We start from the raw sequence: 14,901 nt of genomic DNA, 5'->3' as shown, positions 1-14,901 counted from the left end.
CATTTGTAGGAAAGGAGCTTGAGGAGTCTTGGCAGACAGGTGGCTTCCATCCTGGGGTTCTTCACCCACTGCCACCTCCACTTCATGTGTGCCTCCTCTTCCCCGCACCACTTATGCAAGTCGTGAGACTCTCAGGAAACAACTCCTGGATTCCACACCCTCTGCTGGAGGCTGGAGAGAAGATGATGAGTAAGAGTACAGGGAATTTCATGTTGAAATTGGCTTTTAAGGTTTGCTTAGATGAGCAATCATTTTGTAAGTTGCTGAGACCCCACTTGAGAATGGATAAGTAAAAGATTGAGAAAAGTAGTGACTTTTAGAAGAAATCAGTTTTATTTCCCCAGAGAGGCCATTGCTTTTAAAATATCCCCAAAGATTATGTGCATGTACACATGTGGCATAATGAATCCCACTCTTCTATATGATTATAATATGCCAATGATAAGTAAATTTAAAAAATAAATACCCAGAGAGGAAAGTAAGGGGGGACCATATCTCTTAATATTTATAAATTAAATTATATAATATCTGGGATTGCATTAAAATAGTGGAATATTTTAAAAATATGGGGAGATACTCTATGTTAATGAATTAGAGAAATTCAACAGTGTAAAGATTAGTCAGCTGTCTCCTAATTAATACACAGTTTTAATTTCTATCAAAATCCCAGAAAGATATTTTGTTAGTATATACAAAATTATTCTAAAATTCATATAGAAAGGCTATATATATATATATATATATATATATATATATATATATATATATAAAATAGCTAAAACAAGACTGATTAAGTACCCCTAGGTTCAATTTCTGGTAAAAAAAAAAAGAATAGCTAAAACAATTCTGAAAAAGAAAAATGAAATAGGAGAAATCACTCTATCAAATGTCAATCATTACTACATGCTCCCAGAAAACACGACTGGAATGAAGGATAAACACAGAGATCAATGGAACAGAATAGAAAATCCAGAAATGGCATTATATAGTTGAAAGCACCTGGAAGGGAATACAAAAAGAAAAAGAAAAAACAGAGGCAAACCTCATGGACCAGCAATGTTTTATTCAGCACCAGAGGGACACATCTTCAGGAGCAAAATAGCCTTGGGCCACCAGGAGAGTCTGGGTTTTAGATGCACCTTAGCAGAGCCAGGACTTGGGAGGAGTTAATTGCTTTTGGCAGGCAGGGGGCAGGGCCAGGTCATGGGAGGAGTTTTGGTGGTGGGATCATTTAGGGCAGGGTGGGAGGACAGGTAGGTAACCATATCCTTCACCCCACACCATCTGATAATCTCTAGTATTTTCTCTTGCTAAGAATTTGCCTACTCTAGATAACCTCATATAAACAGAATCAGACGGTGTATGTCCTTTTGTATCTTATTTTACTTAGCATAAAATTTTCAAGGTTCATTCCTGTTGCAGTTTGTACCAGAATGTCACTCATTTTTATAGCAGTATAATATTCCATTGTGGGGCTGGGGTTATGGCTCAGCAGTAGAGTGGCTCCCCTAGCACGTGCAAGGCCCTGGGTTCGATCCTCAGCACCACATAAAAATAAATAAGTAAAATTAAAATATTAAAAACAATATTCCATTCTATGTATATACTACATCTTCCTTATCCTTTCGACTATTAATGGACACTAGAGTTGTTTCCACCTTTTGGCTATCGTGAATAAAGCTGCTCCAGCTATTGTTATAGAGATATCTGTTTGAGTCCCTGATGTCAGTTTTTGGAGATATATAACGTTATGGTTTGGATATGAGGTGTCACTGCAGAAGACTCATGTGAGAGAATGCAGGAATGGTTAGAACTGACGTTATGAGATTACGAAAGCTTTAGTCTCATCAATGGCTTAATCTATTTGATGGATTAATAATTTGAAAGAACTGCTTAGTAACCATAGGCAGGTGGGGTGTGGCTGAAGGTGTCCCTGGTTCCTCCTGTGTGTGCGCATGTGTCCTGTCTCTCCCCTGACTCCCCCTCCCCTGACTCACCCCCCCCTCTCTCCCAGCTCCCCTCCCTCCCCCTGCCATGCCTTTCCACCATGTTCTGCCTCCCCTTAGGTCCAGAGCAATGAAGTCAGCTAACCATGGATTGAAACCTCTGAAACCATGATCCAAACAAACTTCTCCTCCTCTGAGTTATTCTTGTCAGATATTTTGGTCACAGTGACAAAAATCTGACCTAACATGTATACCTAGGAGTGGATATCCTGAATCATATGGTAATTTTATGTTGTGCTTTTTGAGAAACCGCCAAACTGTCTTCCACAGCAACTATACAATTTTATATTCCCATCAGCAGTGCATAAGGGTTCCAGTTTCTCACATCCTCCTCAACATTTGTTATTTTCAATCTTTTGTTGTTGATATGACAACCACCCTAAAGATGTGAAGTGGCATCTCCTTGTGGTTTGAATTTACACTTCCCCAATGATTAGCAATGTTGAGCATTCTTTTTCATGCTATTCATATTTATATGGCTGTTTGCATATCTTCTTTAGAAAAATATTTGTTCAACTCCACTGCTCATTTTTATTTTTAATTATTATTATAATTATTATATATTGTAGAGTATGATAATTCGGTGAATATATACAATGTGTAATGATAAAATCAGGATAGTTCACTCTTTCTTGTTTATTTACTTATTTACTCTGAACTGGGATTGAACCCAGGAGCTCTCTACCACTGAGCTACAGCCTCAAGCCCCTTTTTTTGAATTTTGAGACAGGGTCTCAAACTTGTCATCCTCCTGTCTCAGCATCCTGAGTGGTTGGGATTACAGATATGCAGCACTGTATGTGGCTTGCTCATTTTTTAAATTTTTTTGGGGGGTTGGGGGGCATTGCAGATTGTGTCCCTTTTTGTAGTTATGTAAATTCTTTATATCTTCTGGATATTAATCTTTTATCAGATGCATCATTTGCAAGTATTTTCTCTCATTCAGTGAGTTATGTTTTCCTCTTTTGATGCACAAAAGTTTTAAATTTTAATGTAGAACAATTTATTGATTTTCTTTTGTTGCCTGTGCTTGTGATATCATATACAAGAAATCATTTTCAAATACAATGTATCAAGGTTTCCCCTAGTATTTCTTCTGAGGATTTTATAGTTTTAGCTCTTATGTTTAGGTTTTTGTCCATTTTGAGTTAATTTTTACATGTGTCAGAAGCCAAGTTCATTCCTTTTGCATTTGGATATCCAGTTTCCCAACACCATTAGTGAAAAAAATACTTTTCCTTCATTGAATGTCATGGCACCTTTGTTGAAATCAATTAATTATACAGGGAGAGTTTATTTCTAGTTTCTTTATTATTTTTCATTGGACTGTATATCTATCCTTACGCCAGTACATTCCAGTGGTTTGTAGTAGGCTTTGAAATCAGAAAATTTGGGTCCTCCAATTTTGTTCTTCGTTTTTCAAGGTAATTTTGACTATTCAGTGTCACTTCAGATTGCATGTGAATTTTAGGATAAGCTTTTTTATTTGTATAAAAACACTATTGGGATTTTGATGGGAATGCACTTAATCTGATAGTATTGTCATCTTTAAAATATTAAATCTTTTTATTTATAAACATGGTATGTCTTTCCATTTATTTAAGTTTTCTTTCATTTCTTCCAATGATGTTTTGCAGTTGTCAGTGTACAAATATTTTTGCCTCCTTGGTTAAATTTATTCCTAAGTATTTGCTACTACAGTGGATTTTTTTAAAATTTGTTTTATGTTGTTCACTACAGATATACAGAAATAAAGCTGGGTTTTGCATGTTAATTTATATTCTTTAACTTTGCTGAATTTTATTTATCAGATATAACTATTTATTGTGGACTCCTTAGACTTTTCCATATATAAGATCATATCACCTGCAAGCACAGATAGCTTTCTTTATTTTTCAACATGAATGCTTTTTTGTGTGTGTGGGGGTGGGTACCAGGGATTGAACTCAGGCCATTTGACCACTGAGCCACATCCCCAGCCCTATTTTGTATTTTATTTACCGACAGGGTCTCAGAATTGCTTAGAGCCTTGCTTTTGCTGAGCCTAGCTTTGAACTCACGATCCTCCTGCCTCAGCCTCCCAAGCCTCTGGGATTCCACACATGTGCCACCATGCCCGGCAGTGGATGCCTTTTGTTTCTTCTTGCTTATTTATTCTTACTAGGACATCTATTCAATATAGAAGTGGAAAAGTGGGCATCTTTGTCTTGTTCCCGATCTCAGGGAAAAGAATAATTTCAGTCTTTCACCATTTAATATGATATTGACTAATAAGTTTTTCATATATGCTCTTTATCACATGAAGGACCTTCCCTTCTATTACTAATTTACTGGGTCTTTATATAAGGAAAAGATGTTGTGTCTTGTGTGGGTTTTTTTTCAGTATCAGTTAGGTAGCCATATATTTCTTTCCTCCAGTATATTAATGTGGTATATTATTATATTTTGATATGTTGAAACATCCTTGCATTCCAGAAATAATTCCAACTTGGTCATAATACATAATCCTTCCAATATGCTGTTGAATTCAATTTACTAGTATTTTTGAGGATCTTTGCATCTATATTCATAAAGGGTAATTGTTAGTCTTTAGTTTTTTTTTTCTTGTAGTGTCTTTGATTTTGTTATCAGAATTTTCTATAATGAGTTAGGAAGTATTCCTTCCTCTTTAGATTTTTGAAGAATCTGAGAAGAATTGGTATCAATTATTCTTTGGTAGGATTCACTATCAGATGGTAGTAGCTATCTGGTCCTGGACTTTGCTTTGTTTGGAGGTTTTGATTACTCATGCAATCCCCTTACTGACTATGGGCCTATTCAGATTTTTTTATATCTTCTTGAGTCAGTTTTGGTAAATCATGTGTTTCTAGAAATCTTCCATTCATCTAGTTTATCTCATTTGTTGGTATTCTTTTATAAGCATTTCAATTTCCTGTCAATTGGCAGCAATGTCCCACTTTGCCAATTAATTTTCTACAAAGATACAAAAGCCATTCAGTGCAAAAAAAAAAAAAGATAGTCTTTATGCTAGTGATGCTGGAGTAATTAGATGATCTACAAGCAATGAAAATGAAACCTTACCTACACCTATATGTTATTAAAAAGAAAAACCTCAAATAACATATTTAAGTACAAAAAGTAAAGCTGTGAAGATTTTAAGGCTTGTGGGTATATTTCAGTGGTAGAATGGCTTGGTTCAGCCTCCAACATTGAAAGGGATTTACACACACACACACACACTCACACACACACACTCACACACACACCTTTAGAAGCAAATATAATGAATATAATTGGGAAGTAGGGTTTGGTGAAGATTTCTTAGACATGACACCAAAAATATGACTCATAAAGGATAAGTGATAAACTGAGCATCATAAAAATTTAAAACTTTTGCTTGCTCTACAAAAGCCCTTATTAAGGAGATGAACAGATAGTCTGTAATAGAGAAAATATTAGCAAATCATATATCTGACAAAGAATTCATATCTGGAATATATGAAAAACTTTCAGATCTTGATGTATTCATAAAAATAACAAAAAATCCAGTTGGAAAATAGGCAAAAGCCATGAAAAGATATTTCACCAAAGAGTTGATATGGCAAATAAACATATGAAAAGATGTTCAACATCACCAGCTTTTTAGGAGGTGAAAACTGAAACCATGATCTGATATCACTACACATCCATCAGAATGTCTCATATATAAAATAATGACCATACCAAATCCTGGTGCAGTTTCAAAGAAACTGTCTCTCATACATTGCTGATTAGAATGTAAAATGGTACAGTCTGGAAAAATTATTTTACTTCTTAAAAGCGAAGTATTCACTACCATAGGACCCAGCAATTCACTCCTGGGCATTTATCACAGATAAATGAAAACTTATGTTCACACAAAACCCTGCACATGAATATGCATAGCAGCTATATTCATAATAGCCAAAAATTAGAAATGACCAATCTATCCTTAAACAGGTGAATGGTTAAACTGTGATATATCATGAAATACTACTCAGCAATAAATGAAACTATAATACAACAAGTTGAATGGATCTCAAGAGTAGTGACTGAGTGACAAAGGCCAACCTCAAAAGTTTACATACAGGCAAGTGTGGTGGCGCATACCTGTAATCCCAGCAGCTCAGGAGGCTGAGGCAGGAGGATCTCAAGTTCAAAGCCAGCCTCAGCAATGGTGAGATGCTTAGCACCTGAGTGAGACCCTGTCTCTAAATAAAATACAAAATAGGGTTGGGAGGTGTCTCAGTGGTCCAGTGTCTGTGAGTTCAATCCCTGGTACCAAAAAAAATATATATACAGGTTGCTCCTTAGGATACACACATCCAGATAGTTGATAAAATGACAGAGGACTTTACACACACATTTCCCCAGTGTCCTTTTCTTGGCTGTGATATTGTACTTGACTTACATGCAATATCCATTGGGGGAAACTGAGTGAAGGATACATAGAATCTCTCTGTTCTAGTTGTACTACCTTATAACCCAAATCTTTATTTCAAGTAAAGTTTTTAAACACCCTAGAAGAGATGACATGGCACTTTGACAATCTTTGATAGATTGCTGTTTTAGATGTGTCTGAGATTACGTTTGTTTTTTTTTAAAAAAAAAACAGAGATAGAATATTTCTCTCTTAGAAACATATACCGTAGTGTTTACAGATGGAATCATGCCATGACTTGAATGTGCTTTAAAAAATCATCCAGTGGGGGAAAAAATCATCCAGTAGTGGGGAGGAAAATTAGATGATGAAACAAAATTCATGTTGAGAATTGTTGAAATTGGACACTGGTTATACGAGATTCCTTGTACTGTTTTTCTCCCTTTGTATATAGTAGAAGCATTCCATAACAAAACAACTTTAAAACATAAATGAAATAAAAATTATGGGGGTGGACTTGGTACTTTTGATTGTGTACAAGGTCAGGAGCAAGGTCCTTGTTCTTGCAAACTGAGCTCAGCCACAGCTGCCAGGCTAGAGAAAGAGGGCTTCCCGGGTACCCTTTCACCATACTTTTGTCCATATGCAGCTACATGCATGAAGCTTCAGTGTTCTTGGCATTAGCTCTGCCGGGCCACTTGTGCTCTAGCTTTCCATTTGTTCTTGCATCCACACGTCCGTCTTTCCTAACGGTACTGGGGATTGAGCTCAGGGACACTGTACCATGGACCTACATTCCCCTTTTATTTTGAGACAAGGATGCTTTACCACTGAGCTACAGCCAGTAGCTCATTTAATTTTTTTTATTTTGAGTCTTGTTAAGTTGCTTAGGGCCTCATTAAGTTGCCCATGTTGGCCTGGAATTTACAATCCTCCTGTCTCAGCTTTCCCAGTCACTAGGATAATAGGCAAGGGCCATCATGTCCAGTCTCGTCTCTCCATTTTTTAATTCCTATGATTCCTATGTTTAGTCTCTATCTAGCCACCATCCTTCCATCTGTTTACTTTTTTATTTATCTAACACTGACTGAATATCAACATCAGGGAAAAGGGCATGGCTACTGCCTTCAAATAATTCACAATCTAGCTGGGGAGAGAAGCTAACACAATGCAGAAAAGAGTAAATTAGAGGCAGCATTAGTTCCTGGAGGAAGGGATCAGATAAGGCTTGCACAAGGGAGCAAATATGTCAGAAGACAGTCTTAATGCTGTCACCTTTGTTGGGCCCATGTAAATAATCCAGGATAATCTCCCTATTTCAAGGTCAGCTGATAGTGCCGTAATTCCATCTGAAACCTTAATTCCTTGTTGTCACGTAACATAACATAGTCACAGGCTCTGAATAAGATATTTTTCATATTGTACAGAGCATTATTCTGCCTACCACAAGAACAGAGCCCAGATACAGACCCATCCACATGAAACATGATTTAAAACAAGAACAAATAGATTCGTTGGAAAGGTTCACCTATTTGGCAAATGGTGCAGAGACTATTAATTATTCTTACAGAAAAAAAATGAATTCGGATTCCTACCTCAGACCATACATAGAAATCATTTGCAGGTAGACTTAAAACTTACGTGTAAAAAAAAAAAAAAAAAAAAACCCTACAAAACATGGAAAGATAACATAGGGAATATCTAGGGAAAAATTTCCTAAACATACAAAAAATACAAATCACATAGGACATGACTGACAGGTTTGTCTATATCAAAATTTCAGCATTTCAGCTCATCAAAAGTTAAAAAAAAAAAAAAAAAACAAGACTGATGAGACAAGCTACAGTTGGGCTCAGTATTGCATGTCTGTAATCCCAGTGACTCAGGAGGCTGAGGCAGGAGAATCACAAGTTCAAGCACAACCTCAGCAACTTAGCAAGACCCTGTCTCAAAATAAAAAGAGCTGCAATGTAGCTCAATGGTAAAGCACCCCTGGTTCAATTCCCAGTATTAATTTAAGGGAAAAAAAAAAGATAAGCTACAAATCAGGGGAGAATGGTTGTGACACAGATGGGTGACACACATCCATTTGTTTTTGCATCCCATCCAAAATGGGAGGATATAGATGGAGATATAGATAGAGAGATATAGATATAGATATATAGATATAGATATAGATATAGATACATACATATACATATGTATAGATATTAAAGATAGTGCAATGAAAAATGAGTAAAATTCATAGGTGTTTAAACATTAAAGGAAACAAATGACATAAAGTGTAGATAAAATCCTCAACTCATTAGTGATCAGAAATGTAAATTAAAACCACAGTAAGATATCACTTCATACCCATTAGTCTCTCAAAAGCTGCTTGATATTGCCCATCCCAAGAGTTGGCCAGGATGTAGAGCAATCTGAATATTAATATTCCACTGCTGAGAGTCTAAGTTGGTACAATAGCTTCAGGAAATTGCTTAAGTTACCCAGGACCCAGAGAAGCCATACCTAGGTGTCTTTACCCTAGAGTATGTATTCATACCAGGTGGGCTGATTTCTCCCAAAGTGAGCAAAAAGCAGCTATTTACAATGGCCCGTGGCCCTCAAAAGAGCCACATAATGTGAGCAATACACAGTATACCTATGGTATTGATATTTCATGGGAGGCAGGATGGGATTAAGAAAACTGTGTTAAAGGCTCATTAGGGGGCAATAATGAAAACAAGGTTGAGAAACACTGTCCTAGAAAACGTCCTGGTCATGTGCCCAGGAGGTGTGTAAATGTGTCTAACAGCAGCATCATACACATCAGCAACAACACAGGAAACAACCCATCCTTCCCCAGAAGTACAGCGGATACACAATACATGAAATATTCATAAAACCCAAGCCTGTGTCTCAGTAAATGTGAATCCATCACAGCTACACAGGCAGAGGAGTGAGAAGAGCCAGCCAGGGAATACCTGATGGATAGTTCCATTTATATAAAGTCAAAACTAGGCAAAATCACTTCTAGATGACCACTACTTACAATACCTCATACAATGTAAATATTATGTAAATAGTTGTTATACTGTTATGTTCAGGGGAAAATGACCAAAAAAAAGTCTGGACATGGTCTGTATAGACACAATTAAAAATATATATTTTCAGTCTGAGGTTGGTTTAAAAAAAAACAGGCAAAACTCAACAAAAAACTTGCTAACACAAAGGTGTAGGAGTGATTTTTTTTTTAATTTTTGATATAAGTTCTCTCCAAGTTTCAAAGATTGGCCTTAAATTTGAGTTCCTCCCTCCCCAGCCTCCCCAGTCGTTGGGACTACATGTGTGCACCACCTTCAATGGGAATAGTCTGAAAAAAAAATTTCAAACTATTGGATATCTCTAAAAGAGACAGAAAATGGGATTGGAGTGATGCAAATAGGAGGTAAATTCTAGAATTATAGTGTTAGGCATATCAGTAGACGCACCCTTTTAAATTTTAAACTATATTTGCATGTGTTTGCTATATATTTTCTTTGACTAGACGCATAAACATATAGATAGGTATTCCTCTATATCCACAGGGGACTGGTTCCAGGACACCCTATGGATACCAAAATCCACTGATGCTCCCAAGTTCTTTGTATAAATGGTGCAGTATTTGCATAGAACTTACACAGAGCTTGCTGTATACTTTTTGTTTGTTTTGGGTGATGAGGATTGGTCCCAGGACCTGGTGCATGGTGAGCTGGACCTATACTTCTAGCACGCTTACACAATCACTTCTAGATGACCACTATTTACAATACCTAATACAATGTAAATATTATGTAAATAGTTGTTAAACTGTTATGTTCAGAAGAAAATGACAAAAAAAAAGTCTGGACATGGTCTGTATAGACACAATTAAAAATATATATTTTCAGTCTGAGGTTGGTTAAATCCTCTGGTGAAGAACCCACACATACAGAGAGCCAACTGTACAACATAACAACATTTGAACACATTTTTCCTAAAGGTCTTCTATGGCGGACATACTGGTAAATGGTTTTTAATGGAGTTCAGCAGGAGGAGCTCTTGAGCACTGACCATGGGGAAACCCCGTGTCTCCCTGTCTGCCAGGTTGCTGTGGGTTGAGTGGCAGGTGACTGGCAGTGATGTGTGATCCAGCCAGTGTGTGCCTTCAACCAGTCCACAATTCTGCAGCAAGGATGGTTTGAAAAATTAGTTCCTGGACCTTGTCTGTCCTCTCACAAAAGGAGCATTTGTCCTAAATCCTCTGGCTCCTTTTCTGCATGTCCACCTTCTGCCCTTCAAGCCCACTCCCCTTTGCCAGCTGCTGTCTCTGCTTCCAGCCATGCCGGATGGAGTTCTGGACACGACTGTCCACGCTGAGGAGGCGGGGAGTGAGGAGGACCTGTATGAAGACCTGCACAGCTCTGGCCACCACTACAGCCACCCTGGAGGGGGCGGCGAGCAGCTGGCCATCAACGAGGTAGGGTCAAGACTGTGTGGGTGGAGGGAGGGACAGGGCTGGACCCAAGCTTGGCAGATGTGGCCTGGCTGCCAGGGCAATTCAGCAGACTCCCACAGGCCAGATGAGCACAGTCCTATTCAAACACATGGTGTGGCACTGAGTGCACACAGCATGTTACAGCCTATGGCTCTCACTCTAGGGTGAGGTGTTTAGAGCAGTATGTCCAGACATAGGGCTCCATTGTTCCCTTCTGGGACCCACAGAGGATCAGAAGAGTAGGCACATGTGAGTGTTCCAGCCCTCCTGACACTGCTCCCCTAGGAGAAGGAAGCCCTTTGCAAATATGTCCTGGTGGGTGGAGCACTGCCTGACAGAAGCAGTCAGGGGCCCCCAGTCACTCCAGCCCCCACCCTCCAACAAGCCATAAGCATAGGAAGACTGGGGTCAAGGCCAGGGAAAACTGATTTCTTACCTGTGGACACCAACAGCTCCAAGTATTGCTGTTGCTATGACAACTATGTGCCCCTGTTCTTACCTAAGCCGAAGAAATTAGTGAGAAACCTCATCTGAGCAGAACTGGTTCCCATCCCTAGTTTTCTTTTTGCATTCTCCAAAAAAAAAGAGACGTTTAAAAATATTTTTAATTTTTATTTGGTGCACATAATAATTGTACATGGGACACAGTATGACATTTCAATAAATGCATACAATGTGTAATGATCAGATCAGGGAAACTGGCATATCCATCACCTCAAACATTAATCATTTCTTTGTGTTGGGAGCAATAAAAATCCTCTCTAGTAGCTATTTTGAACTATTCTTAATTGTTGTTAAGCAGCATTATCTTGCTATGCTGTACAAGACTAGAAATGATTCATCCTGTCCAGCTGCACCACAGCATCCATTAACCACCGTTTCTTAGCAAAGAGAAACTTTGAAACTTTGATTCTCCTCTTTTTTCTCACTTGTGCTCCTGTTTTCTTGCCCTCTTTTATCTAAAAGTGGAGTGGGTGGTGGAACATAATGGTAGTTAACCAAACGTTCAGCACAAGCACATGCCCCTAGCAACACCATGTTCCCTTGGCTGTAAATTCTGTTGTGTTTCTGCTTCATTAGAACCAGAATCTTGCAGCACTTCAATTTTTCCTCAGAAAAGGATCCATTTACAATTGCCCTTTTACATTTCTTGAATGAAGGGCCGGTGGGCTTCTCAGAAACCAGTGCAGAGAGCAGTGCCTCAGTGTCCCCATGACTGAATAATAAATGGTGATGAACTCTTCTTAGAAGCCTGGCTCTAGATAATGATTTTTTTTTCTTTTGGCAGTATTGGGGATGCAACCCAGGGCCCCAAATGTGTGAAGCAAGTGCTCTATCACTGAGCTACATCTCCAGCCCCTCTGGAAAATGATTTAAAATTGTTTATCAAATATCCATGAAGCATAGAACATAAACATGCTAATAAAACCTATCTCTCTTTTATTTTTCCTTGCTGCTGGGGATAGGAGCCAGAGCCTAAGGCATGCTAATATATACTCTACCACCGAGCTATACCTCCAGCTTCCAACCATTCCTTTTAATTGCCTCTTATGAGCTATTTTGGGTGGAAGCTGTTCTGAAGTCACATCTTCATTGTAAGAAGAATTCACAGATGATGGTTGCGCTTTGCCTTGAAAATGCAAGTTGCCTGCCTCAGTATCAGGCTCATTCCTAGGAGGGGAAGCCCCAGAGTTGGAGCCTGTCACATGTGAGTGTACAAAGGACTGAGCATCAGTTCACTTGGCTATAAAACAGAATGATCACGGAGCTGTGTGAGGACTAACTGGAATAATGAATCTAATGAACTTGACCTGGCTCATGGCAGGGCCTCAATACAAGTCTCCAGGGAAAGGATAGGAGGAAGAAACGGTAACCAAAAGCTCTCAGTGATCCCAAAGAAGTGGAGTTATTTGACTGGCCTTCAGTACTACACTGGTAGAGTTTCCATGTCTGGGTCTCATTCTTGGTGGTAAAATTTTGAACTGCCACATCTTGTTACTAGTGAGGAGGTACTTTTGGGGGGCCCTCCGGTCCTTGACAAATTGTTTATTCTAAGATGCTTTGACCAAGAAAGACCAAGAGCTGGAACTGCTCTAAAAGAATATAGTCTTTGGCAGAGAGGCACCTTAAGGAGGGAAATGCAAGCAGTGTAGACACGAATTTTATAAGTGGCTGTTTGCATTGCTTAACGAGTTTGTTTTCCTGTTTGGCTCAAGGTCTTTCTTGGTGTTGGAGGTTCCTGGGTATACCTTATGTTTAGAATACCCAGTACTTCCTAGGGTACTGTCCTCTTGGACTCTGGCCATTTTCTGAAGGGGAAGAAATGTTACAACCCAGAGGAAACAACAGCTGGACTGAGGGACCCCTCTGACCGACACAGCAGGTTGTGCAGGGCCCTGAAAGAGAGCAAAAGAAAGCAGATGGGGCTGTGGAGGCCACCTCCTTGGGCGCACAAGAGAACCTGCAGCCAATCAGCCCTATATCATCATGACATGGATGCCCGTGCTTGTGCTTACTGCAGGGATATAGGAGACTTCACTGGGCCAGGTAGTGTTGGCCACAGTCCTCTGAAGGCATGAAACAGACTCTTGTCAGAAACTCTTTGAAAGGATATAAACAGTGATTGTCTGATGAGAGGCTAGGGGATTTGTGTAAGGTGCACTTAGGCACTTGCTGCTGACCCTGCGAGCTCCAAAACAAAGCTTGGCTTGGGGTTAATGAGTCTCACACCTGGAAATTATTGAGGCAACTGGTGTCAGAGAAAAGTCCAGACTCAGTAATATTTGCTTTGCTCTAAAATTACATATTTACTTGTATTTTCTAAGAATACATGGGTGTCTTGTTCCAAATTGTGGCAATTTCTTATTCATATTGGCCTTAGAAGAGGAAAGCAATTCTTAATTTCCTAAGAAAGGGAAACCTAAGTCATCCAGCCTAGAGAGCAGTAGACAGGGGAGAGCTGAGAGGCAGTCTGCATTCTGGGTATTTAAGGACTGTTATGGGTGTGATGTATATTTGTGCATGTGGTATGCATGTAACGTGTATGCTGAGTACTTACCGTGTGCCAAACGGTGTCTGCAGCCCTAGGAGGCAGATATACAGAAGACACAATCCTGCCTGCCAAGAGGTGGCCGTCCAGGAACGGAGCTGTGTGAGGGCATTTATCTTTCTCTGTGTGTATGTGCCCTCAGGACACACAGAAGGCCCAGAGTTTTCATTCTGTATTCCTTGCTCATATTTGTGTCTGGCCCTTTATGACTATCCAGATCCTGCAAGATAAATCAATGAATGTAGAAATTGATTGTCCTCAGCGCCCACAAGTGTTCCTGTCTCCTTTTAGCTTTGTCCCTTCTAGAGCCTTCCCTAGATGCCTATGGCTTGGCACTGGGCCTGTCCATTTTCCCCTTCCTGTTTCACCCCACTGGGCTGGGCCATCACATCTTCCATAAGACATTCCCTTTCCAAAGCCACCCAGCTGTGGCCCTTCCATGATGTTTGTGGTTCTGGTACATACTGTGATCAGGAAGAGGCAGGCGTGGCTCTGGAGTTGTTGGGGAAGGTCTGGACCAACCACCTCACTGCCTGGGAACAGTTGGAGCTTCCTCTAGGCTACATCTCCAAAGGTCATGGGGGGTTGGGATCAGCTCCATGCACCTGCACATATAGCTACTCCTCACTCCAGGATGCTGGTAGGGGTGGGTACCAATAGACTGCTTCTGAATCATCCCAGTGAACGAAGATTAAGCCCAAACTAGAAGGTAGACAGACAGACATGCAAGACATATGTTTCATTCATTTAAATAGGGCTTAAAATATAAAAGGGAACACCCATTGTCATGAAGCCAGCACAACAGTAGGTAGTGAGATCATTCCAGTAACTTGGACATTGGGTCACTCAAGGATAGAAGGTTATCTCATTATCCTTGTCTTGTGGCACTTCATGGAACACATGGGGGATGCTACAGGACCTGGGGCCAGCTTTTGGCCAGTCCTCCATG

At 39.5% G+C, this 14,901-nt stretch overlaps 1 protein-coding gene across 2 annotated transcripts in view; it reads left to right on the top strand.

Moving 5' to 3' along the window:
• The window catches only part of ARHGEF4 (Rho guanine nucleotide exchange factor 4), a 78,537-nt gene that overhangs the window by 49,229 nt on the left and 14,407 nt on the right, over positions 1-14,901 (top strand). For both annotated transcript variants that reach the window (XM_081260873.1, XM_081260874.1), the window contains exon 2: positions 10,746-10,885. In XM_081260873.1, the coding sequence (XP_081116999.1) occupies positions 10,746-10,885 (140 nt within the window). The remainder of the gene's footprint in view (positions 1-10,745; positions 10,886-14,901) is intronic.

This window comes from Spermophilus citellus (assembly GCF_964194105.1).
Source record: "Spermophilus citellus genome assembly, chromosome: 11".
NCBI classification, from domain to species: Eukaryota; Metazoa; Chordata; class Mammalia; order Rodentia; family Sciuridae; genus Spermophilus; species Spermophilus citellus.
This window is presented reverse-complemented; position numbering and strand designations above follow the sequence as displayed.